Source organism: Acanthochromis polyacanthus, chromosome 6 (assembly GCF_021347895.1).
Source record: "Acanthochromis polyacanthus isolate Apoly-LR-REF ecotype Palm Island chromosome 6, KAUST_Apoly_ChrSc, whole genome shotgun sequence".
NCBI classification, from domain to species: Eukaryota; Metazoa; Chordata; class Actinopteri; family Pomacentridae; genus Acanthochromis; species Acanthochromis polyacanthus.
The window spans coordinates 38,146,426-38,172,503 of NC_067118.1; the positions used below are offsets into that span (position 1 = coordinate 38,146,426).

A 26,078-nucleotide genomic window follows, 5' to 3' on the forward strand; every position below is an offset into this window, starting at 1 on the left:
ACCAAGCATTTAATCACCTCACCAATCAGGCAGATCATTAAACGCTGTTGAAGCACCTGCCAGCAGTACTAGCCTTTGCCACGCAGTAAAAGGAAGTAAAAGGTTCAAACATGAGTTCTCAGTCCAATCAGAGACAAGAGATAAAATGCTTCTTTATAAGCTAGATCGGTATCTTTGCAGCCTTCAGGCTCAGTGTAGTAAAATCCATAAAAACGGTTTGATGCTCAGGTGCAGACGTCATTGGGGAAGCTCCCTTTGAGCACAACGACCGAGTGCGCATGCGTGGAACATTCGATCACTGGTGGTGTAGCTAACGGCTAGGCTACGAATCCAGCCGACATGGAGAGGAAAGGTAAATCTTTACGCGACACGCCGCACGCTGTGTGAACAATGTTAGCCCGTGTTTGTGTTGGCAGCACCGCTTGTGCTCCTACGCAGCCGCAAATTTGAATTTTAGCCGAGCTGCATGCATTCAGAGGCTGGTTTAATTGAACGCGTCTGTCACGCACTGAGCCGGAGCGAGCTACGTTAGCTTTCTAGACATTAGCTTTAGCCTCAATGGGACATGTCAGGATTAGCTAGATACGGGGTTTGTGGCCCCGTCCATTTAAAAGACAGCCTAAAACACCAGCAACAGTAGTCAGGAGATAATGTCGCTTCTATTGAAGCAACCAGCCGTCCACTGACCTGTCTGAAATTACTTCATGTCACACTACCGTGTTTTAAAGGAGCGGTTACCTAGGTGGGTAGCTTAGTGATGTAAGTTAACATTGGATGGGCTCCAATATCAAACTGGGTATCTGTCAGACCAACGTATGTGCTGCAATCATGATTTAGATCCTGGTAGTTGCAAACATGGCATTATACAACGCACAAACACCGGGTTTATGAGCTATGGGGTGAGGTAGTTGTGTACTTTCCGCAGACTGTTTCATCCTTTTTTGTCTCGAGTGTCAGCTGGAGATCAAAAGGCAACCAGACAATGGCAAAAATAATGTCTCTGGTTTCTTTTCAGTTCTGGCAATCCAAGCTAGGAAGAAGAGGGCGAAAGCAAAGAAGACCATCAAAAAGTGAGTCTTTTCTCCATGTCAGCCTCGTCGTCTCTCCGTGTTGTGCAGGACAGCGTCACACAAGCATGCATTTTATCAGCCTGACTCAGTCAAATGTTGTTTGTTGCCGTTTCACACACGTGCTGTCTCTGCATTGTCCTGACTTCAAGATGCAAAACTGTCACATGGTCCTTGACAGCATGCATATTCTCATACTTTAGTTTGGTCCGTGCACGCTGCAGAGTTTAAGGAGTAAAAGTCAGATTTATCTTATCTCAAAAGAATCAGGAGATTGAGCACGCTTGGTTAGCTTCCATAAAGGTGTGGACAGTTATTTTAGTAGGAGATACATTGTAAGCTGTCCGTTTATAATGTGCAGTATGCAGTGCCTGATTTGATTGCACGAAGACTATGTCCTACTATGAAAATACTTATGAATGATTATATTACAATAATGCAACGCTTTGAACTGAAAACAAACCACTCAAGTGTTGATCTTCAGTCCTGATTGTTTTGGTGTACCTAACAATCTACTAATCATGCCTGCACTAGTGGCATCCTCCGGAGTGTTACATAACAGCCCGTGCTATATTTAAAACAAGGGAATGAAGAAGCCCACATCAGCCCACCGAAGCATGGTGTTTCAGTGAAAACAGTGCTGTTGTGAATACTCACCTCCTGACAGTGTTTTCTTCGTGGCTGAAATGGGCACGTCCATTAGGCGTAAAGAATCATGTGATATTAAGAAACTAAATATAACTGCACACCCTGCCGTTGCATGCCACAGTCATCCTTGCATACTGAGCGCAGTATAGAAGAGCAGTCACGTTGAGGACATAGTGGAGTGGACTGGTTAAGGTTATGAATCATTGCTTGTGCTAAATGTCAATGTAATGCTACACTGAAGGAAAATATAAATCAGAATAACTTAGGTGTTGAAGCATAGAGTTCTCTTCACACTTAAAATAATGAGCTCCAGCGAAAATCGATAGCACCCACACAGTGTTCGATCCATGTTTTGTGTTTTTTAATTTTTTTTTACATTATTTGTGGGGAATTGCATTGCAGTAATGCTTTTATTTTTCTCTGTCTTGATTCTTTAATAGTTAATGAAGGTTTCTTTACTGAGTATGAGAATCGAGAAGAATAATGTGCATTTCTAAATGTGTGAATTAATTTCCAGAATTGCAGTAATGCAGCAGTAGCGAAGGGAAAAGCATCATCAAAAATCTGAATAATTCAGTAATTAATTGAAGCTGTTTGTTTTGTTTTGTCATCGGTGCACAAATGTGCACGGCTTCAGATATCCGTGTCAGACGCAGAGAAATAGGTTGCAGATTATGTGGAAACCAGAAGCCCATTTAGGAAACACTTCAGCCCAGTTTTAGGAATTTACTTGAATGTGATCTGAGCTCTCTTGGCTCCCATATAGATGATCAGCTGTAATCTCCACTGTGGGGGAAGTAACATCAGGCTGCTTGGCTTTCAAGTTAATACTAGGCACTGAAATGTACACACACACACACACACACACACACACACACACACACACACACACGTATGAATATATATTTCTCTCTCTCTATATATATATATACATACATATCATTCTGTGATTCAGGATGTCAGCAGCTGTACATCTCAATCTGTTTTTGATTCTGCTCAGTAGCTATAAAAAATAGCCTGTTTCACTTGATTGAAATAGCGTAAGTGATATATTTATTTCACATTTAAAGAATTCTCTTGCTAATTTGATGAAACCTAAAATTATATATTCTCATTAAAAAAGCTGCAGCCCCCCTGCTGTATAACTCTTAAAGCATTTACATTATATGCTGAAAACGTACACTTACTGTAGGTTCATCCTGTCGTTAAGTTACGTTGACTTTGATCAATAAGCTGGAATTACAGTTAAAACAACAACAAATACAAATTTTGCATGCAGTGATGTATAGATAACATATTTAATAAACACAGATATTCTTCCATGTACCACGATATTGTTTAGAACACATTATTTAGCTATGATAATGTACAAAACCTTCTTTTTTTGTATTACTTTCTAGTTTTTTGTCCAGTCTTCTGTGACTTGGTCTGCTGCTCCTCTCACATCTGACAGTTTGACTCTATGACTGAACAGCTGTGTAATTTTGGGACGCAATTACAGTCAGGCTTGCACTCTAATCTTTTTCATGAAGATGAAGCATATGTTTTAAGTGCTTCAGTAGTCTGACAATCTGCACACACAGATAAAGTCTTTATTTTTTTCTCCTTTCAATGCAGACGCAGTTTTCGTGCCCCATGTTGTAATTTCCCAATACTGAAATTCTGATTCAGTAGCTTTGATATTTTTCTGCGTGCTACAGATAAAAAAGTGGGGTAACTCTGTTTTTTTTTTAAATTCTTTGATTTCTCTAATGCTTTCCTGTACTTTGCATATGCATTGTGTGTGGAAGGAGAAGTGTGGGTGTATTGTGGTAGGAAGGGTTTTGATAGGGACATCCTCTTTTCATCTCCAGTATTAACAAATAATACAAGTTTAAGTGCAGTTGTTGTTTTCAGTTAGCATGAACTGATAACTGATTGTTTTAAACACCAATCTTTCAGATTAGTTCTGGCCTTGCTTTTCTATTTGTTTGAGCTGCTGTTAAAGTTAATTAGTTTAAATAAAACTACATTTTCAGCTCAGTTAGTTAGACTAGGGCAGATCCTTACAAATCTTTCTTTTGTTGACATCAAGGTCAAACCAAGTCTCTTAAGCCAGGAACACCAAACCTCCCAACTTAGTTTCCAGGGGACATGATTCAAATTAACAGCCTGTCACACTTTTAAAGGTCTGTTGTCTGGCCAGTGGAGCTCCCGTGTGTGAACGATGCCGGTTGCTGCTACTTTATGGTTTTGTTTTGGGAACAGTTAGCAGCAATGCATTAAGCAGGATTTAGGTGTGGTTAAGTTTTACTGTTAACAAACTCTAAGCTCAACATTTTATATATACTTATTTACACAGCAGGTAATTGTTCTGACAGTGAAGGTTGTCACTGAAAGGTATGAAGTCAGGGAAGAAAAGAACATGTGTAATGAAGTCTGTGATGGATGGTGTGTTTGTCCATCAGGCAGCCAGCCAATCCCAGATCTCGGCAGCCACCCCAGCTGGAAGCCTCGCCTCAGGAACCGGAGGAACCTGAAGAGATTCTCGGCTCTGATGATGAGGAGCAGGAGGACCCCAACGACTACTGCAAAGGCAAGTCCCAACTTACTTAATTAATTTTCAGTGTAAAACTTGCCCAGTAACTGATTCATGCTAATTTTGTGCTCACAATAGTAAGCTAAATTGTGAAGGTTTTTACATGATGGTTGCAATAATCAGAGTATGCCCTTAACAGTGTGTAAGCTTCGTCAAAATCTCTGGTGGCCTGTACAGGAAAATACGGGCCACCAACTCCTGCCAAATCTAAATTTCTGGTAGCCCATACAAAAAACTAGTGGCCCGTACTTCGCGTTGTTTACATAAAATAAAAAATAAATATAACTTCTCAGGAAGTCAATTTCTGTTAATGAGCTCTTCTCTTACAACCTGCTTACCATTAGAATCGAAATAATCAGTCTCTCATTACAAAAAAAACCCAGTCTCTATTCGTCTTTACAATCACAGCTTAGTTGAACTAGATGTCCATCTACATCAACTCATCAACATCTTCAAATTGTGCCAGTCTCTATAGCCCAGCAACGACATCTTCCTCAGTCATTTCTGGGTCGGAATCATCCAGAAACCCCTCATCAACATCATCCTCCATGCCTTCCTCTTGCCATTGAACTTCCTCCTCCTCCTCCTCATCAATATCTTCCTGAGCAGCTTCCTGCTGCTGGTCTTCTGCTTCCAGCTGCTGGTCTGGTGCTTCCTGAGTCACAGTTGCACTGGGCTGACTGCGTGTTGCCAACTCCTCAGTAAGGAAAGTCGCTAGAAGTCGCTAAATGACGTCATCGCCTAATTTGCATATTTCCCAGTTTGCATGTAATTGTAATCAGTGTTGTAGGAGAGAGGAATAATGTTGTGGAAGAAACCAAAAAGTGAGTATAAAACACCCAAAATATGTTTTTTGTACTAGAGGCTAAATGCTGTGGTTTATTTTCGTATGACAGAGAAGAAACATTTTCGTTTATATCCCGCTCCGTAAGTCTGGATGGGATCTGTAGTGACTGCGCATGCGCGATTCATCTGCCGTCTCGCCGCGGAGTGATGTGTCCTCTAATCAGACTGCGAACCTTACACACTGCCTTCATTAGGCTGCACATACAAATGGACTCTAGTTTTTAAACTGTCTTATCAACATTCATTTTCTTGTCATCTAGGTGGCTACCACCATGTGAAAGTGGGAGACCTTTACAATGGAAAATACCATGTAATCCGGAAACTTGGCTGGGGACACTTCTCCACCGTGTGGCTGGCCTGGGACATCCAGTATGAGAAAAACTTTCCTGTATATTCTCATTGCACTGTTTTGTTTTTGAGTCTTGATGCTGGATAACGGATACAATAGCAGCTGGCTCTGAGACTGTTGTGGTAGGACCTGGTAGAGTGCTTCCTGTTAGCAAATGTGACTTCTCTGTGGTTGCAGGGTGAAGAGGTTCGTTGCAATGAAAGTGGTGAAGAGTGCAGAGCACTACACGGAGACGGCAGTAGATGAGATCAAACTCCTTAGATCTGTAAGTAGCCGAGTTCATCGCTCACAGAAGGTGTTATTTTAAGATACTCAGATCAGAATGCACTGTAAATATGCACACATTTATACTCATGACATCAGTGCAGATGCAGTCATCATAGTTGGGTTGCATATGTGTTAAAACAGTAGTGCAATGTGCCAATCCTGGTCCAATTTAACATTAGTAGATGTAAATCCAGATTATTTGTAATGCATTCCTACTTGTCTTCCAGGTTAGAAACTCAGACCCCAATGATCCCAACCGTGAGATGGTGGTCCAGCTGCTGGACGACTTCAAGATCTCTGGTGTCAATGGAACTCGTATCCTTCCCAGCCAAATGTTACTAATGCTCCCTGATCTTGTTCATGAGTCAGATTTGATCAATTAAATTGCTTCCTACTGGAAAGACTGAAGCCACCGCTGGTGTCAAATTGAGTTAAAAAGGAGTATGCATGTACGAAGTAAACAACAGGTGATGGGTGTCATAATGGAACCTTGTGCGTCCCAAACGGACCTCTACCTATCACAACACATTGGCTATGTACGATCCCCTGAATGCCCCAGAGACAGCTATAGCTGTAATATGAGAGGCCTTGACAACAGGATAGTGTTTGCACTCCTATGACCTGCCCTCTCGTCAGCAGAAATAATGCTCCTCCTCATGTAGGTGAATGACCACATGGCCACTAAGTACTTCAGTCCTAATGGGTTTTCCATTTTGCTGTATTTGCACTGCAGTATTTTTATCTTAACTTCTGTGATCTTCAGATGTCTGCATGGTGTTTGAGGTGCTGGGGCATCACCTATTAAAATGGATAATAAAGTCCAATTACCAAGGACTGCCCCTGCCTTGTGTGAAGAGCATCATAAGACAGGTAACACGAGACCCACAGTCATACCTTGATGACTCATGATGAATGCTCATCTGTCACTCACGGTATCTTACAAAGGTTATGTAGCCTCAAGGTGGAAACCAGTCAGGGCAAAGCATGTTGTGATAACTGAGCTCATAAACAGTAACTAAGGCAAACCAGTATAACAGATGTAAAATGACACAAATGTTGTCATTATGGGACAAAAACTGACTAAACCTCTAGTGTAAAACTTCTGTGTACCCCTGAGATTAACCACTCAAACACTGTCGACGTCTGCCTGTGACTTATGCCTCGATTGCTTTTTTATTTAGACTCTGATCCTTCCTCCAAACACTGCGTTTCCTTTTTTTATTTAGAACATCAGAAGCTGTTCTTGGATGCTTCCTATGTTTATGTTTATGCCTGCTCTATTTCTGTAGCCATGGTTGCTCCCTTTTTCAGCTCTGGCAAGCAAGTCATTGCTGGTTCACATAAAATGCTGCTGGTGCACCACAGCGGGAATGTTCCTGCAAACACCAGACTCAAAACTCACAGTCACTGTGACATTCAGAGAGATTTATTAATAGAATAAATCTGCATTGTGTGATTTTGTTAGTAAGGGCTTGAATGTAGTGGTTGATCGATCTTATGTAATAGTCCCATAGTCCTGTTTAAAACATATATTGCAAAGCTCCACAGTGATAAAAGTGTACCTTATGTCTCAATTAATGATTTTACATTGGCTATCTTCTACAGTGTAACAATTTACATGGATTCTATTTTTATTTTAGCTCTATGTTGTTTGGATTTCTGTTATTTTGAGACGTGTGTCAGATGTTATTTCATCCATTTTAACTGTGTGTAAAACTGAAAAACTTTGAGAATGGACTGCTAAATTTGAAGAGGTGCCTAGTTCCGTTTGAGGAGATCAATTAGCCCTTGCACTCAGATAATCAGATTTATGATTTTTCATTTATTTTTTAGGTTCTCCAGGGCCTGGACTACCTGCACACAAAGTGTCAGATCATCCACACAGACATCAAGCCAGAGAATATCCTGATGAGTGTTGACGAGCCTTATGTCCGGAAGCTAGCAGCTGAAGCCACGGAGTGGCAGAGGGCTGGGGCGCCTCCTCCCTCCGGTTCAGCAAGTATGAGCCCTGTACACATTCATATATGCATTCATTAAGGCAGTTTGATAACAGTTTGTACTCACCCGATGTTCTCTTTTCAGTCAGCACAGCTCCGGCTCCAAAACAGGTACACACCCTTTATTATTTACTTTTTGCACAGGACGTCAGCTTCCCGTATTTCAGTGTGACACACTTATGAAGCAGCCCCACAAATCAATAAGGGTGCCATTTTTTCCTTTATTCATCTCTGACAGACCGTAAAAATGTCCAAGAACAAGAAGAAGAAGTTAAAAAAGAAGCAAAAGCGTCAGGCGGAGCTGCTGGAAAAGTGCATCTTGGACTTGGAGGAGATGGAAAAGACCACAGAGCCACGAGAGGAGGATGATGAAGATGACGAACCACAATCTCCAAAGGGACGGGCTTGTGCTCCTCTCAGACAGGTGTCTCTCCAGGAGCTAGGAAACGAGGAGACAGAGGGTAAGAGGCTAACATCAGTGGAGAGAAATGTCTGCTTCCTAGTTTTTATTGCTGTCAGTCTAAGTTCTGCCATGGTTGCTAGACAGTAATCAAATGTCTGTAGGGCTCCAGACTAGCTTTTCCACTGGTAGCACTGATGCCACCAACTTTTTTTTGATTGGTCGCAGCAGCAGATTATTTCATCACCCCACTTCCTTATTTTGGTCTAGCCTTGCCACAGCTATTAATCCACCTTGTGTACTGAACAACAGCTGTTTTTGCATAGCTTAGTTATGCTGCATTGACTTTCAGTGATACAAGGCTTCATATTTGTTAGTGGTGCAATGGATCATAATTGATCCGTGATCCGTTCGGATCGACGTCATTGGTTCGGCACACACGTGACCCTCGGATCGATTTCTGGAAAAAAAAAAAAGTTGTGCTCCGTCCGCACGCAGCTTGTGGCGAGCGGAGAAAGGAAGAGAGCAGACATGGCGAGCGGAGGAAAGGAGCAGCTTGAACACCCCGTGACACTTAAATCCCCTCTATGGGAGCATTTTGGTTTCCCTGTCAAATATGACGACGAAGGAAAGAGGTCAGTGGACAAAACCACGATGGTGTGTAGGCACTGTGGCATAAGAAAGCCATATGTCAGTGGAAACACATCCACACGTTTGAAGTGACATCTAATGATAAACAGACAAATGTATGTTTATTTATTTGTTGTTGTTTTTTTTTTTGCTTTTTGATGATCCGAAAAATGATCCGATCCGTGACTCTTGATCCGAGGACCGATCCGATCCGTGAGTTTAGTAATCCGTTGCACCACTAATATTTGTGAAAGGTTTTAATCTGAAAATACATTTATTTTGTCACCAGTCCTCTTGTGATCTCAGTCATGAACTGGGCACAGGCTAAACACTGAACATCTGCTTATCAGTAAATGCTGCATTTTACAGATGTTCCCTAAATGCCTCACATGCTGGCTACTGTTGATGCTGCCAGGCGGCTGCAGAGCATCAGCTCTGACAGGTGTGCGACCAGAAGTTTGTTGGAAAACAGTGAAAGGAGCTTCTACACAGATTTACCCAAGTTGAAACAGTGATTTTTATCGACTGTGCTGTTTTCTGTTAGCTGTGTTTTGTATGAGCGGACCACATTCTAAATGCCAACACAGCAGTCAATCGTGTTTTTGTAGTCAAAGTTTCTGTTAATATTTGAGTCAACACTGAATGTGGGGGCTACTTTTTCTTCGTAACCGACTCAGTTGAGATTTCCCTTCCTGCACCTGAACACTTTTATCATAATGTGGGTGTCGGACCTCCTCCTCTCTCTTCACTGTTTTTAACATAATCAGCTGTAGATCGTTTTGTCATTGGTTCACAGTAACAATGAAATTGTCTGTTTACACGTCAGGCATGGAAAGACTGAGACGATGTGGAAGAATTACTTTCCCATAAATAGCAGGGAAATTCCCATAAAAGTTTAGGAAAAATATCACCAAAATTTCCATAAAATTCATGAACACTTGGTTATCAATAGACACTACATTTTACAGATGCTCCCTGAATTCTCACAGTGCAGGCTGTGGTAGATGGCTGCGGTGTGGTCTGACAGTTATTTGAGGAAAACATAGTTTGAAAGGAGGGAGATTAAGTTTTCTAATCTGATTTCATCCACACATGCTGTTCTCTATGAGCAGAGAAAACAGCACTCATAAGTGTGCTGTGCCTTTTGTGAGCAGAGTCCATTTTTGAATGTAAACACTGCAGTTAATTGTTTTCGTATAGTGGTTAGAAGCTTAACTCATGATTGTGATAACTGATTATTTGATTTTGCAGCCCTGCTGCTGAGCCAACCATTGTAACTGGCTAGCTCACCGGTTCAATGTCTTCCTGCCTGCAGTTTGATCATCAGGTGTCTGACTCGGACCTCTCCCTTTCTGCTTCCTCTTTCCTCAATTTTGGTTGAGGAACGCACAACAGCTACATAACACATCAGGCAGGAACAGACTGACAGAGCCACGGAAGAAATAAAAATGATGTTTTCTACCACTATGGCTGACGCAGTAGCTGCCTTTGCTGGTTAAAGCGACAACAAAACAGCTTCATGATGATCATTCATTCCCACGAATGTGACCACTTGAAATTTTACCTCGTACACTCAAATATCAGTCGTATATGCAAACATTTGGTTGCAGTCTGTAGCCCTGCTCTGGTATGAGTCATTTAAAAATGATTTGTATCTCTGTTGTCCTAATGCTTTCAGAGAGCAGTGTGAATGCAGATCTCCTGAGGGTGGGACCAGAGGGGCTGTCGGAGGTGAACTGTAACGGCCATGTGGAGGTGGAGCAGACACAGTCTCAATGGAGAGATGAAGACCAACACAACGGCAACGCGGAGTCGACAGAGAAATGTACGACTGCAGAGGAGCAACACAAGGAGTCCCCCGTCCACTCCATGTGTAACGGTGTGGACTCCACAGCTTTCAATGAGCTGGACTCTGAGACTGAAGGCCGGGGGGCTCACAGCAGTGGAGTCGCTGAGAGATGCCTTCCTGCTGGGCTGGAGGAGGGAGAGCTGGAACAAAGCATTTTGCAGGGAGAGGGAGAGGACGAAGCCGACTGTCCTTATGGAACCCAAGAAAGCCTGAGAAATGGTCAGTCAGCCAAAATCAGGACATCAAACTGTGATGAGGTTTTCTGGGAGGCTTTTTACTTTGGCTGGGCTTGTCTTAAAGTCTAACAGACTCCTCAGCCATGTGAACTTTGAAATATTGATTGTTGGACTTATCTTTTATCCTTCTCTCTGTGTTCTCTCTTTGTCCTGATATAGACAAACTAACAGCAGGATCCTTGCTAGTTAACCCCCTTGAGCCGCTCAATTCAGACAAGATCAAGGTCAAGATTGCTGATTTGGGAAACGCCTGCTGGGTGGTGAGTACTCTGTTAATGGCCTGTGGGATTTCCTGATTAGAGATGAAGCCTTACAGTTAGGGTCACATCCAGTGTCATCTCGCTTCCAAAATAGAAATGCTTCAGTTTTCCAGCTCTTATATGAAATATTGATTTCAGTTTGGAAATGGATTGGCAGATGCAGTGTGGTGCACGTCTCTATTTCTCTAGGCTTCTGCAGAGCAAGTGGAGTCAGCACACATTAGTAATTCTCATATATTTTACTGTCGGGTATAAAATATTTCTGTCTTTGTAACAGGATACAGATTGTAGGTTCTGTTACCAAGGGCTGTCATGATCATGCCATCTTTGCTGGCACTTAATTGTCACACCAAAATGTGATTAATGATTGTCTATTATCCCATAAGAAATAATGATTCTCTTATCTCACGATGATGATTCCCCTTTTCTGTTCTTTTTTTGCCTTTAGATTAAAGGCTTTCAGATTTATTAGCACATTTAAGTGTTTCTTTTTCTGCAAATCTGACAAATCACCTCTAAGTTCCAGAGCTCCCGTTTTTCATTTGACCTCAAACCACGATGGTGGTGTTGTGTTTAGGTTTGGAACTAAATCCACAAAGTTAATGTCAATAGAATTGGAATGCAATCAGTTGAATATTAGAGGTTAAGCTATAAAACACTATGCTATTGTTCAGCAGTGGAAAATGACTTGTAAATCATGATTGATGCATGACGTTGTGTGTGTTTTTATACAGGTGAATGGAAACAATTACTCATAATTATGAACAGTGATCTTGGCCAGCTTAGATAATTGCAACGAGGCGATTATGTAATTTTTGTGACAGGCCTACTGCTACGTACAAGTCATAGAATCTTGTTTTATAGGATTTGTTTCCTCTAATCTCTCTCCCAGCACAAGCACTTTACTGAAGACATCCAGACGCGACAGTACCGGTCTTTAGAGGTGCTCATCGGTGCTGGATACAGCACACCGGCTGACATTTGGAGCACAGCCTGCATGGTGAGAGGAAGTCAAACTAGTGTGTCTTTAATTTTAAAACTCAATAGTGTAACATGATTACTAACATTCCGAGTGTGTAGCTAGTAGTGGGAGGGGCTTATTGAGACGTAGGCAGATGGTTTCACACTGTGTTTATGGTGATTGTTTTGTCTCCTCAGGCTTTCGAGCTTGCTACAGGGGACTACTTATTTGAACCACATTCTGGTGAAGATTATTCCAGGGATGAAGGTATTGCTGGGTCTTCCTCTTCCTGTTTACTCTCTGTTTTATCCACTTTTAACTGCACAGCATTAATCCTAAATGCTACGTTGAGTAATTCTGAAATGTATGCTCCACTGATGAGGGACCTTTAGCAGTGGTGGTAGCTTTTAACTGTTATTGCGACTGTGAAAAGCTTCATGGTGCTTATCTTGTTAAATCTGCCTTCACTGGTGCTTTCTCGTGAGCATAAATTATTTAAAATACCCACATTTCTAATAAGAGTTTCACAGTATGCATGGCAAGTTCTTACATTCACTCCAAATTATTGTGCAGTTTGCACAATAAGTTGCAGTGCACTTTGCTTAGACACTTAAATGAGGTACTCCATTGCAATGAAAAGCCGAATGATCTTAAATTTAGAAGAAATGTAGTAGAATAATAATCGTGTGATAAAGAGTACCAACATTCCTGTGCTTATTTCCTATCTTTAACGCCTCAAACCACTACTTCGCCACGCTGGAGATGGGGCCATCTCTTCCTTTCCCCTCTGATCTCTCTTCATCTCCTCGTCTGTCGCTGTCCACTCTTCTCGTTCTCCTCCTAATGCTGTCTTTATGGTGATGTTGGCTTGCCGCATAGCTTGAAATCTCTGTACTGTCTTGATTCTGCTTTGGCATGCCAGGTATGTGCTCAGATTTGACCTTCAGTGTGTCGGCATGTCCCGCGGCTGCGAACCGGCTTTTTCACTTCCAGCACAAGAGCTCATAAATCCATAGCTTTCCATTCTCGCACTGCTTTATTTACATGATCATCCTGTATCAGAATCTGTTGTTTAGCTCTAAAGGTCTTGTTTTCAGTCCGACTTCACATCCATTGCTTGTTTTCAAATGTGAAAGTGAATGACCTACATGTGTTCAAATGAGTGTAATAGATTTGACATCCAAAAATAACACCAGCATTCCATCCATGTGCTTCTTGTTATACTAGGCTGTCATCATCCATTGTTCCTAATACATTGTTCCACATGACTGTTTGCCATCTTCTCTCCTCTCCAAACCACGTCTCTGTGATTTTCTGTCTCCCCTCTTCGGATGCGCCTCATTTCCAGACCATCTCGCTCTCATGATTGAATTGCTCGGTAAAATCCCTCGTCACTATGCTCTGAGTGGGAAATACTCACAGGAATACTTCACCAAGAGAGGTACGCCACCCCTCTGTCTGCGGCTCGCTCTGGGGAAGGTGGACGGAAGGGCGACGGAAGGAGGTTTCCGTCGGCACGCTCCAACCTAGCAGAGTTGTTGGTGTGTACAGACCAGTTGGCGTAATAATCAACACAGAGCAATGAAAGTCCCAATATTTCAAAGTGAAGCACCTCTGCTACTTTAAACAGAACCAGCAGACATTGATTCAGTGTCAGTAGTCGTGCCAAAGATCGCCTGGCTCAGATTCATACAGTCTCTCTTGGTTGAGGATGACTTGGCTTGGCACTTGATAGTTTATTGATCCCTGTCGAAGTGATTCTCATGATCTTTGTCCTCTACAGGGAAAGTTCAGCAACAGCCGTCTGACTTTATCTAATAGAATTATTAGATGAAAGAACAAACAACTAGAGAAAATGTGGACTTTTGTTGTAACTTTTCGGTTTATTTACAGAGCTTAAGTGTGTGTATGTAATATGCCTTGTCAGGGACCTGAAAAAGTTCAAGTCTTAGTGTTTACAGCAATATGATAATTGATGTATAACACTCATTATTCCAAAATAACAAATTTATCCATAGGGGACTAGCTATGACACAGAGTCTTGATACTATCACCCTTGTGATGGTTCAGCATACTGAGTGGGATTTGTTGTTTTGATTCGTTTCGAGGGTGATTCAAATGTCAGGACTTCCATATTTACACATAATAAAAGTGTGAAAGAGGATTAAGTTGTATAAATAACTTCAATGCATGTAAACAGTTATCTAAACACGGGAAATACTTCTGATTTAAAAACATTTGCCACAAATCAGTGGGTTTTATGTGCATTTTATACTTTTTACTGATCCCATTAGAAGAAGACGCTAATTTAAAAAGTAGCACATTTTCTCACATTGATATTGCCTTCGTTTGTTCACATAAAAAGTGCCACAAATGGCTGAGAAAGAGGTGGTCAATATCTGGCTTCAGCCTATGCAGCTGGCCACTCATCGTACGATGTTGGAGTTCTCTCTTTCTAGTATGAATTTTATTCGTGCCACTGATTCTTCATTCAGAGCTGGAACACATCATAAAACTCTCTTGTATTGCCCGGTGGCCCTGTTTGATAATTTCCTAACCGCTGGTCTGTGCACTCCGTCCTCTGCAACAATCCGGCCCATGTTTGCGTGCCGTCGGCCCGACTCCTGGCTCCCTCAGCCCTCCTCCCACACACCCAGAGTGGGCCTGTGACCGGGACACTGTCTGATGAATCTGTTGTTTGTCTTGTCTGTCTCCTCCTCTCCTCCTCTTGCGACCGTCTGCTGTGTAGACCATATAGCGCTGATCATTGAGCTGCTGGGGAGTGTCCCACGCAAACTCATAATGACTGGCAAATATTCCAAGGATTTTTTCACCAAGAAAGGTAAAACAGAAGTGTCATTTCAAGATTACAGTGAGAGTTTTCCCTCTAGACTTTGGATCATGTCCTAAGGCTTATGTAAGAGTCAAAACCATCTTCAGTTGCAGTAAAAATGAAAGAGAAATATTATTCAACATGCAATGTTACAATTCTGTTTTGGGAATACAGTTAAAAAAGGTAAATATTGAATGTTTAATGATATTAAGGTTGCATTTATGTGATGTTTTCGCAGACTAAACTGCCTTGTAGTGAATTAAAACCTGGGAAGTTGTTGTGCCATGTAGCTGCTGCTCTCTGATGCAGAGCTGTGTCTGGTTTGCCTGCAGGTGATTTGAAACACATCACCAAGCTGAAGCCGTGGGGCCTGCTGGAGGTGCTGATTGATAAATACGAGTGGCCCCGTGAAGAAGCTGAGTGCTTCACCGACTTTTTGCTTCCCATGCTGGAGCTGATCCCCGAGAAAAGAGCCACAGCTGCAGAGTGCTTGCGCCACCCCTGGCTCGCCCTCTAGTGGAGACCTCCAGCTATTGTACCTCTCTTCCCTCCCACCTTCTCCTGAGACTGCAACAGATCACTTTCCAGTTTGGGCATATCAGATGAATATTTATTTCCGTTTTTGTTTCGTCGTTTTGGAGTTTCTTACGTTCTTGTTCTCGAGCTAATGCTTCTGTGTATGTTTGCTTTGCCTTCGTTGGTTCTTCTCTCGGTGTGATGACATCAGGAATCCAGTGGATTTTTATTACTTTGTGGTCATGTTGGCTCCGACTGCTGTGCTCCGTTCGCCCACCCAGCTAAGCAAACCTTTCATTGTACTGCTAGTGACTCATCCTTGTTTGTTACACTCCTGCACTAAAACCCAAACAAATCAAGGATATGTAGCCTTTATTGGTCATTTTTTTTGTCCCCTTTCAAAGGACTCGCTATCACTTTTTTTCTCGTACGTTTTCATTAGTGTTGTTCCTTTTTTAAATGAATAATTTTATCTTCTATTACACATGTAAGGTATACATTTTGTATTTGTAAAGTAGGCTTAGGAAGTTGCACACTGGGCTGACATTTACACTGACTGTGGTGACGTTCATAGCATTTCTTCAAATGGGCTGTCTAGTTTCTTACCAAGATATCCACTTTCTGATAAAGTAGGTCATATTTAGTCATAACAGATCTGTCGTCACCGGCTGTTTAGTGTGGATAGTTGATTCTAATAATGAGATCTTTCATTCTCATGGGAGGCTGGTTTTCTCGTACACCTATTACAATTCAGGTTTCAAGGTTTCAACAAGACAAAATGTTCAGAAGCCCAATTTAAAGGAAAAAAGTGAAAATAAACTGTATATATCTGTACCAAAGAGTTTGCCTTTATGTATATTACAGTTATGTACAGTTTTTAACAAATCTTATATCTTAGCTAAAATTATTTAGCTGGGTAGCTGTGTTTTAATAAAGCGTATGGAAGATGTGTTTGAGCTCAGTTGTGTGTATGGCCAATTGTTCAATAATGTCACTTGTTTTTACCGTAGAAATGGTGAGATCTGATGTTGTGTAAGGGTGTCCCAAACTGATCATATCACAGTAACCTATGTTATCTGTTGAGACCTAGGTAAAAACAAATTTACGTCAGATTCAAGAACATAGACTCTGTGTGAGCTGTCAAGTTACAAAACTGTACAACACACCATACAATAAACAGATCTTCATACAATACACGATTGTCTCAAACTCATTTATTGGGTGACCTAAAATTTAGAGAGTTGTCGGCTTTTTGAAGCAGTAAAGAGCAAGTAAATATCAGTAAACCAGAACATGCGGAAAAAAGCAGTACAAATACACTGCCTGACCAAAAAAAAAGTTGCCACCTGGATTTAACTAAACAAATAGATACAAACCTTCCATTGGACAATTACTGCAGTGGTGAATACGTTTCAGCTGCAACAACTTATTTAACCCTAGCTGATGAAGTGTGGAGCTTCTCATTTCTTAAATGTTGGAAGACATACCTTGTGGTCATAGAAAGTATGTTAATCTGTCTCAGAAGGATCAAGTTATTGGCCTGCATCAAGCAAAGGAAACTAAGGAGATTTCTGAAACTACTGCAATCAGGCTAAAAACCGTCAAATGCATTATTAAAACCTGAAGGATAGTGGAGAACCATCGTCTTCAAGGAACAAATGTGGTTGGAACAAACTCTTAGATGATCGTACTATCGTAGGAAATCAACAGTAGAACTCACGGCTATGTTTAACAGTGAAAGTAACATTTCCACACACACAATACGAAGGGAACTCAAAAGATTGAGACTAAACAGCTGTAGCTCTAAGAAAACCACTGATCAGTGAGGCTAATCAGAAAAAAAGGCTTAACGACTCGACTTTGGAGAAATGGAAGAAGGTCATGTGGGTTGATGAGTCCAGATTTACCCCGTTCCAGAGTGATGGGGGCATCAAGGTAAGAAAAGAGGCAGATGAAGTGATGTCCTCATCATGGCTAGTGTCTACCAGCCTGAGGGGGTTAGGGTTATGATCTGAGGTTGGTCAGGTTCAGCAACGTTATGTTCCCAAAGAATGAGGTCAGCTGAATATACTGAATGAGCAGGTCTTTCTATCAGTGGAGTTTTTCTTCCCTGATGGTATGGACATGTTCCAAGATGACGATGCCAGGATTCGTGGGGCTCACACTGTGAATGAGTGGATCAGGGAGTATTAGACGTCATTTTCACACGAGTCCAGACCACAGCCCCACTGAGAATTTTTGGGATGTTCTGGAGAAGACTTTGCAGCGGTCCGACTCTCCCATCATCAATAAGATCTTGGTGAAAAATGAATGCAACTCTGGATAGAAATAAATGCTGTGACATTGCAGAAGCTTATTATTGAAACGATGCCACAGTGAATGAATGCCGTACTCAAAGCTGAAGGCAGTCGAGTAAAAGAGTGTGCAACTTTATTTTTTGAGCGGGTAGTGCATAACACCTGAAGCACCTACATCACTGTGGTCCTTCAGGTCCACGTAATCATCGTGGGTTTTCTGGAAAAAAAAAAAGAGAGAAGAAAGGTAATTTACTTTGGACACTGAACCTTTATAGGCTAAGTCTAAAACTCATTTCTTAACAAGGTAAAAGGAGAAAACTAGTTCATTAGATATGAGTGGGAGCTCTAATGAAACTTGGAGTTTGATTGTGTTGCTTCCAAGGTCAAAAATCAAATTCGACTTCCACAAACCTTTGGTGTAATTCGTGACGGCATTAAAACACAGGAAAACAAATTTCATGGCTCATTTCAATTCAATGTTGCAGTAAGAAATGAAGGTAAAGCTAGCACCTACAACACCAGGGTTATGGCTGAGCAGCATTCATTAGCTTAGGAAGGTTCCTAAGAGAGTGAAATGATCCTGATCTATCTACAGAAGTGAATAAACTCCGGTGTAATCTCACTTGGATGTCAAATAATGTAAAACAGCATCACATTACAGTAATTGCATTACTCCAAAGTTCAACAGTAGGATATATGCTCTTAAGCTAAATTAGAATCAGTTTATTAGCTATATAAATGATATAGGCCTCACAGTAGGAACTCAGTGCAATAAAAACCAGCCATAACTGAGATGATTTTTTTCCTTCACTTCATTTGTTCGCCTTTATTTTTGCTGGCAGACTAGATCCTCTTTCATATGGAGGATACCAGTGCTGCACACATTTCTACAGAGATGTTCTCCCATTTTTCAGAAACAGTTTTTCAGCTTTTCTTTGCAGATAGTTTAGTTATTTATTGAAATAAAATACCAAAGCAAAAATCAAGGTTTAATTCACAATCCATCCAAAATTTCAACTTTTTTTTATTTTTTACAAAAAGGTTGCAAAATCATTCAACCCCCTATGAGGTTTTATCTTTAGTACTTTGTGCCGCAGCCTTTTGCTGTAATGACCCGCTGTAGACGGGAGGTAGAGTCTCTAACGACATCAATCCCTCTGCAGGTCTTTGGCAGTAAGCCTAGGGTTCTTGTCCATCTGTCTCTGCAGAATCTTGGTGTGCTTGCCGACAGCTTCTTTTTTCGACCATGCAGTGCAGTCACAGTACTGGTGGCTTTAAACTTTCAAATGATGTTTCCAACAGTGTCTCTGGGAACATTCAAGAGCTTGGATAGCTTCTTGTACACATTTCCTTTCTTGTGTAAAGCAACTATCTGCTCTCTAAGCTTCAGGGGCATCTCTCTGGTCTTATGTTGCTTGCAAGAGGCGTATTGCAAGTGTTGACACAAAGTGAACCCATTTTATAGACATGAGAATTACTCAATGTTTATCATGTGTCACCCATGACTTCACCTCAAAATGTATACATACAGGTAGATAGATAGCTAGAAATTCAAGGCGTAAGGCACTTGAGTTGTACTGCAATTATTTGTATTTACCGAGCATTGGTTATAAGGGGTTGAATAATTTTGCAACCTGCTTTTTGTAAAAAAATTGAAATTTTGGATGGATTGTGAATTAAATCGTGATTTTTGCTTTGGGATTATATTTTAATAAACTAACTGTTCAGCTCTTATATGATTTCGTAATCACCTGAGGCTGTAATGTTGCTCATTTTGCCAGAATGTCGAAAATGTCAGAGGGGTTGAATAATTTTGCATGCAACTATAGGTCGTGCTTGCTCGTCCTTCACAAAAGGAAAAAAGTGACATTTTTCATTGAGATTGAGGAAAACGTTAAAGAAATACATAGGATGTAAGACACTTTTCGATGTTAACTGGAGCATCGGAAGCCTTTTGCAGACGTTTCCTTGGTTTTTCCTCCGTACTCTGCCTCTGTCACTAGAGTTGCATCCCTCCTTAGCTCTGGAAACCAATATTGCTCGTTGACATAAAATGCATTTTTACGGCTGCATCGGATTTAAAATTCTGCTATACCTTCAGAATACAGAGAGATTCACTTGGCACTGAAAGGCTTAATCTGCATTGCATAAACTCATTTTGCTTGAATGTGCTCCAGCTGCTCTCCAGCTTTGATGCCATCACTCCTGTGCTTTTTCGGCTATGACACATTAAAACTTCCTCTGTGAGGAGGGTTTATAGGCAGCAATCAGTCTCTCGAACATCATACCTCAACCCTCGCCTCCTCCCTCCACCTCGAAGTCTTCTGGCAGCAGCTTATCCTGCCTGTTGCCGAGGGTGAAGGACAGAAGTGCCAGGAGGAGGGCGTCCAGAACGCCGATGATGGCCAGGATGTAGGCCCAGCGCACCGTGCAGTTCCCCAGGGTGTACTTGTCCGTCCTCTGGCCACACATCCTCTTCACCTCTGGAGCGTCCCAGCCGTCCGGGTAGATCAGGCAGCCCATCACCATCAATGCAGCTGCAGGAGGTGGACATAGAAATGAAGAAGTCATGCAATAATTTCCGCTTGTGTGCTCTTACTTTGATAAATAATAATGAGGGGGCTTTTCTGGAGCCCCTTGTGCAGGATAACGCATGATATACCCCCATAAAGTGCCAAAGGTTTCATTTATTTATGGTGCAGCTGGGCAGAGGATGCTCAGTAGGGCTGTTTGCATGATGTTCTTTTATGGAAGTTATTAAATGTTAAATGCTCTTCATCTGGTAAAGTTTCCTCTGATTTTTCCCCCCCAAGCCACTTACAGTAAAAATTTAATTTAGTGGTTACGTGCTGGTCAAGTAATTTCTGCTTTTTTTTAATATAGATTTTGATCCTGAGTAGTTTTATCATTCCTGGTATGTTTCAGGTTGAGATCAGTTAACACCACAGCAACACCTGATCTAGTTAGGTGTAACTGATCCACCATCAGAGGTGTCAGAGTCTGGCCTGAAACCGGATCCCTTACTGGCTTCCACGGTGGAGAACAACACATCCAGTACAAACACACATCACGCCTGAAACCAGAGAGGTGTGAAGGCGGCTCATGACTCGAGGAGTTTATCATCTCACACCTGTCAGAGAGAACAGCTCGTAGGAGAAGCTCAGATCTCCTTCAAAGCTTTATTTTCAGCTTTTGGTATTCAGGTGGTGAGCTTTGTCGAAGGTTTAAAAGATTTAGTTGGAGAGGCACTTTCAAGACAACAGAAAAACCTGGAGAATGTTTGGTTCTTTATCTGGAAAGTTAGAAGGTGGCACTAAATAGAATAAGACTGTGACCTTTAACCTTATTACTGGAAACACTTATGTGACGATTGAGGTGCGTTTGTCCATCTGTCTGTCCGTCAGCAACATTACTCAAAAACGGACAAACAGATCTGAATGAAATTTTCAGGGAAGGTCAGAAATGACACAAGAACCACCTGATTAGATTTTGTCATAGTTTAGTGTGTCGTCCAAAATGTGGAAAAAAATATCACAGTTTAGTATGTCGTCCAAAATATTAGAAAAACATCATAGTTTAGTATGTGGTCCAAAATGTGGACAAAAAAGTCATAGGTTAGTATATCATTCAAAAGGTGGAAAAATGTTGGCCACCTGTATAGCTCAACTTGTAAGGCGGATGAACCACGTATAGAAGCTGATCTTTGATGCAGTGGCCTGGGTTTGATTCCCGCTTGTGGCCCTGAGCTGCAAGTTTTGCCCCCATTTCCTGTCTGTTTCACCTTGTCTATCCAATAAAACTGAAAAAAGGCAATAAAAAAATATTTCACAGTTTAGTGTGTCGTCCAAAATATGGGAAAAATGTAACAGTTCAGTATGCCGTCCAAAATGTGGAAAAAATGTCATAGTTTAACATGTGGTTCAAAATGTGGACAAAAAAGTCATAGGTTAGTATATCATTCAAAACGCAAAAAACTGTTGGCCGCCTGTATAGCTCAACAGGTTAAGGAGGTGATCCACATATAGGAGCTGGTCTCTGATGCAGCAGTCTGGGTTCGATTCCTGCTCGTGGCCCTTTACTGCATATTATGACCCCATTTCCTGCCAGTCTCACCTCGTCCATCCTACAAAACTGAAAAAAATATTTCATAGTTTAGTGTGTGGTCCAAAATTTGAGAAAAATGTAACAGTTCAGTATGCCGTCCAAAATGTGGGAAAAAACGTCAGAGTTAAATATGTCGTCTAAAATGTGGACAAAAGCGTCATAGTTTAGTATGTCGTCCAAAATGTGGAAAAAAAGTCACAGTTTAGTATGTCGTCCAAAATGTGGACAAAAACGTCATAGTTTAGTATGTGGTCAAAAATATCAGAAAAACATCATCGTTTAGTATGTTGTCCAACAAGTCAGAGCACGGTGTCCAGATAGCTCAACTGGTTAAGAAGGTGATTTGTAAACAGAACTGCGTCAAAGACGCAGGTTCAGTTCCAGCTCATGGTCCTTTACTGCAGGGGTTTCCTGTTTTCCTCTCTATCCTTGGTGGAGGTCTGCACTCTCTGAGTGCTTTTCTAGTTTAGTATGTGGTACAAAATGTGGACAAAAACGTCATAGTTTAGTGTGTGGTACAAAAATGTGGACAAAAATGTCATAGTTTAGTATGTGGTCCAAAATATGAAACAAATGTCATAGTTTAGTGTGTCGTCTAAAATGTGGAAAAAAATGTCATAGTTTAGTGTGTGGTCCAAAATGTGGACAAAAACGTCATAGTTTAGTGTGTGGTCCAAAATGTGGACAAAAACGTCATAGTTTAGTGTGTGGTCCAAAATATGACAAAACGTCATAGTTTAGTATGTGGTCCAAAATGTGGACAAAAACGTCATAGTTTAGTGTGTGGTCCAAAATATGACAAAACGTCATAGTTTAGTATGTCGTCCAAAATGTGGACAAAAACGTCATAGTTTAGTATGAGGTCCAAAATATGAGAAAAACGTCATAGTTTAGTATGTGGTCCAAAATATGACAAAAACGTCATAGTTTAGTATGAGGTCCAAAATATGACAAAAACGTCATAGTTTAGTATGAGGTCCAAAATATGACAAAAACGTCATAGTTTAGTGTGTGGTCCAAAATATGACAAAAACATCATAGTTTAGTATGAGGTCCAAAATATGACAAAAACGTCATAGTTTAGTATGTGGTCCAAAATGTGGACAAAAACGTCATAGTTTAGTATGAGGTCCAAAATATGACAAAAACGTCATAGTTTAGTATGTGGTCCAAAATGTGGAAAAATCGTCATTGTTTACTATGTCGTCCAAAATATGAGAAAAATGTCACAGTTTAGTATGTGGTCCAAAATATGAGAAAAATATCATAGTTTAGTCTGTGGTCCAAAATGTGGACAAAAAGTCACAGTTTAGTATGTCGTCCAAAATGTGGACAGAAACGTCATAGTTTAGTATGTGGTCCAAAATATCAGAAAAACGTTATAGTTTAGTATGTTGTCCAACAAATCAGAGCAAGGTGTCCAGGTGCTCAGCTGGTTAAGAAGGTGATTTGTAAACAGAACTGTGTTGGAGACGCAGGTTAATTTCCAGCTCGTGGTCCTTTACTGCATGGGTTTCCTGTGTTCCTTGGTGGAGGTCTGCACTCTGTGAGTGCTTTACTAGTTTAGTATGTGGACAAAAACGTCATAGTTTAGTATGTGGTCCAAACTGTGGACAAAAACATCATAGTTTAGTATGTGGTCCAAAATATGACAAAAACGTCATAGTTTAGTATGTGGTCCAAAATATGACAATAATGTCATAGATTAGTATGGCGTTCAAAATGTGACAAAAATGTCATTGTTTATGCGCCCGTATAGCTCAACAGGTTAAGTGGGAGACCAGTGTATGGGGGCTGGTCTCTGATGCAGCAGCTGGGGTTTGATTCCTGCTTGTGGCCCTTTGCTGCATGTCTTCCCCCTCATTTCCTCTCTGCCTTCACTACAACCATCCAAATAAATGGCAAAAACAGAATGTTTTAAAAAATATTTCATAGTTTATTATGTCGCCCAAAATCTGACAAAAACGTCATAGTTTAGTATGTCGTCTAAAATGTGGACAAAAACGTCATAGTTTTGTATCTCGTCTAAAATGTGGACAAAAACGTCATAGTTTAGTATGTCGTCCAAAATGTGGACAAAACGTCATAGTTTAGTATGTGGCTCAAAATATGACAATAACGTCATAGATTAGTATGACGTTCAAAATGTGACAAAAATGTCATCGTTTAGGTGCTCGTATAGCTCAACAGGTTAAGTAGGAGACCAGTGTATGGGGGCTGGTCTCTGATGCAGCAGCTGGGGTTCAATTCCTGCTTGTGGCCCTTTGCTGCATGTCTTCCCCCTCATTTCCTCTCTGCCTTCACTATAACCATCCAAATAAATGGCAAAAACAGAATGTTTTAAAAAATATGTCATTGTTTCGTATGTCGCCCAAAATCTGACAAAAACGTCATAGTTTAGTATATCGTCCAAAATGTGGACAAAAACGTCATAGTTGCGTATGTCGTCCAAAATGTGGACAAAAACGTCATAGTTTAGTATGTGGTCTAACATGTGGAAAAAATGTCATAGTTTAGTATGTCGTACAAAATGCCACAAGAATGTCATAGTTAGTCTGCCACGGAACGGCAGAGTTGTGAAATGAGTATGTTTGACTTTCTGTCTTTCTGTCTGAAACATTACTCATAAACGGATCATTGGATTTGCATGAAATGATTTCAGGGGAAGGACTACCTCATTAAATTTTCACAGTGATGCAGTTTATAGTCTGGATCCACGGATTTGTTATGAATTTCCCATTTTCTGATATAGCTGCCTGCACGACATCACTGTAACCATGACAAGTCATCACTGTGTCAGTTACCTGCTGACGATCACGACTGCGATCCTTCTATAAATTGACTGTGAAATGATACAAGGAACAAATGATTAAACTGTGGGGTGTTTCTGAATCTTGCTACATATTTAGGTCACTGATGTAGCAAACCCCAGCCAGACAATAGTGAAGCTCCTGATGTTTCACTAAGCTTTTGTTTTCTGTCAGCCTTATTTTGAACACAAATTCACCTTTCTGTCCTTCACACCTTTCTTCAGGAAGCACTGCAAGAGCTTGTCTCCATTCCAGCTGCTTCTAAGTTTAGACACATCCTTTGATAGACAGCAACAGCGTGGAACTGTTTTCTTTCTTCTTTATCTGAATTTTCGGACTTTTCGACAATGTTCATCATGTCAAGAAACTGCTTCTTAGATAAACAATTCCTTTGCTGCTGGAATGGTGACAAATTAAAAGCCTACAACATTAAAAATATGCCTTCAAAATAAAAGCCTAGAGGGAATGGTTATTTTAACACGAGCAAAACAAACACCAACATTCCATATTCCAACACGGTGACACCAACAGCTGAAACCAAATTCCCTGTATGTTGTGTACGTTCTTGGCCATTAAAGCTGATTCTGAATAAACCTGCAGCTTGTCCCTCACCTGAGGCCAGCTGCATCCAGGCGCAGATCTTGTACACGTTTCCAGCGTTGCAGAAGAAGAAGAGGCTGAAGCAGACCATGGTTCCCACCACCAGCAGCATGGAGGTGCCCACGAAAAACATGGCGGTCCTGAAGGCCGGGGACGGGATGGAGTTGAAGTCCAGCACGCTGCCCTTACAGATGAGCTCCGAGGTGAGTGCATTCCCGATGCAGTAGTGGAAGAGGCCGAAGTATCCTGCCTGAGGCGTGTCCACACTGTCCCCAATCCAGAAGGGCTGGATGAAGACCACCATGGTGATGATGACGAAGCAGATGGTGAACACGGCCCACATGACGCCGATGGCTCTGGAGTTCCTCACATAGTTGGTGTGGTAGATCTTAGCGGCCTCCTGGGCTGGAAGCAGGTCCATGATGGAGGAAATTTAAAGATTGTGTTGGATTTATTTAAAAACTCTCTGTCCTCAGTGGATCAGCGGGTAAAAAGATCTGTGGTGGGATTCTGACCCTGTTCCTCACAGCTTACAGTCCTCCTGTCTGTCTGCCTGTCTGTCTGTGAGTGACTCAAGATTCAGCACCTGGACAGCTCCGTCCAATCAGCAAGGTGCTGCTGACATCACAAGACGACACCTGAGTGAGCTCATCTGAATGAAACCTGAAACTGCAAGCCAGTTGTTGTCAGTGGCGGTTGTAGGTGGGGCCAGTGTTTATTCACAGAGGCACATTAAAAAACGACAACAATGACATTTAAGCACTAAAAGCTTTTATTTTACTTCATATCAAAATCAAACAAATGTTTATTTTTTAATTTGCAATAAATAC

The 26,078-nt window shown here is 41.3% G+C and overlaps 2 protein-coding genes across 3 annotated transcripts; one reads left to right on the forward strand and one right to left on the reverse strand.

Annotated features, from left to right (window-relative positions):
- Positions 1-238: 238 nt before the first annotated feature.
- On the forward strand, positions 239-16,631 carry srpk1a (SRSF protein kinase 1a). Of its 2 annotated transcripts, none has more exons than XM_022203548.2 (16): positions 239-352; positions 1,016-1,070; positions 4,163-4,290; positions 5,400-5,508; positions 5,666-5,753; positions 5,983-6,070; positions 6,519-6,625; positions 7,589-7,754; positions 7,838-7,863; positions 7,991-8,213; positions 10,461-10,850; positions 11,027-11,127; positions 12,020-12,127; positions 12,286-12,355; positions 13,437-13,529; positions 15,254-16,631. In XM_022203548.2, the coding sequence occupies exons 1-16, from the start codon at positions 340-342 to the stop codon at positions 15,436-15,438; spliced, it is 1,950 nt and encodes a 649-aa protein (XP_022059240.1). In that variant the 5' UTR covers positions 239-339; the 3' UTR covers positions 15,439-16,631. The 2 variants fall into 2 exon arrangements, with proteins under 2 accessions (XP_022059240.1, XP_022059239.1); XM_022203547.2 differs by lacking the exon at positions 13,437-13,529 and adding an exon at positions 14,838-14,930 and having other exon boundaries at positions 241-352.
- Positions 16,632-20,023: 3,392 nt separating this feature from the next.
- lhfpl5b (LHFPL tetraspan subfamily member 5b) lies at positions 20,024-25,669 on the reverse strand. The gene is made up of 2 exons (XM_022203521.2): positions 25,261-25,669; positions 20,024-20,271 (listed from the first exon to the last, which is right to left on the reverse strand). Exons 1-2 carry the CDS (start codon positions 25,667-25,669, stop codon positions 20,024-20,026), a joined length of 657 nt encoding a protein of 218 aa, XP_022059213.1.
- Positions 25,670-26,078: the final 409 nt, after the last annotated feature.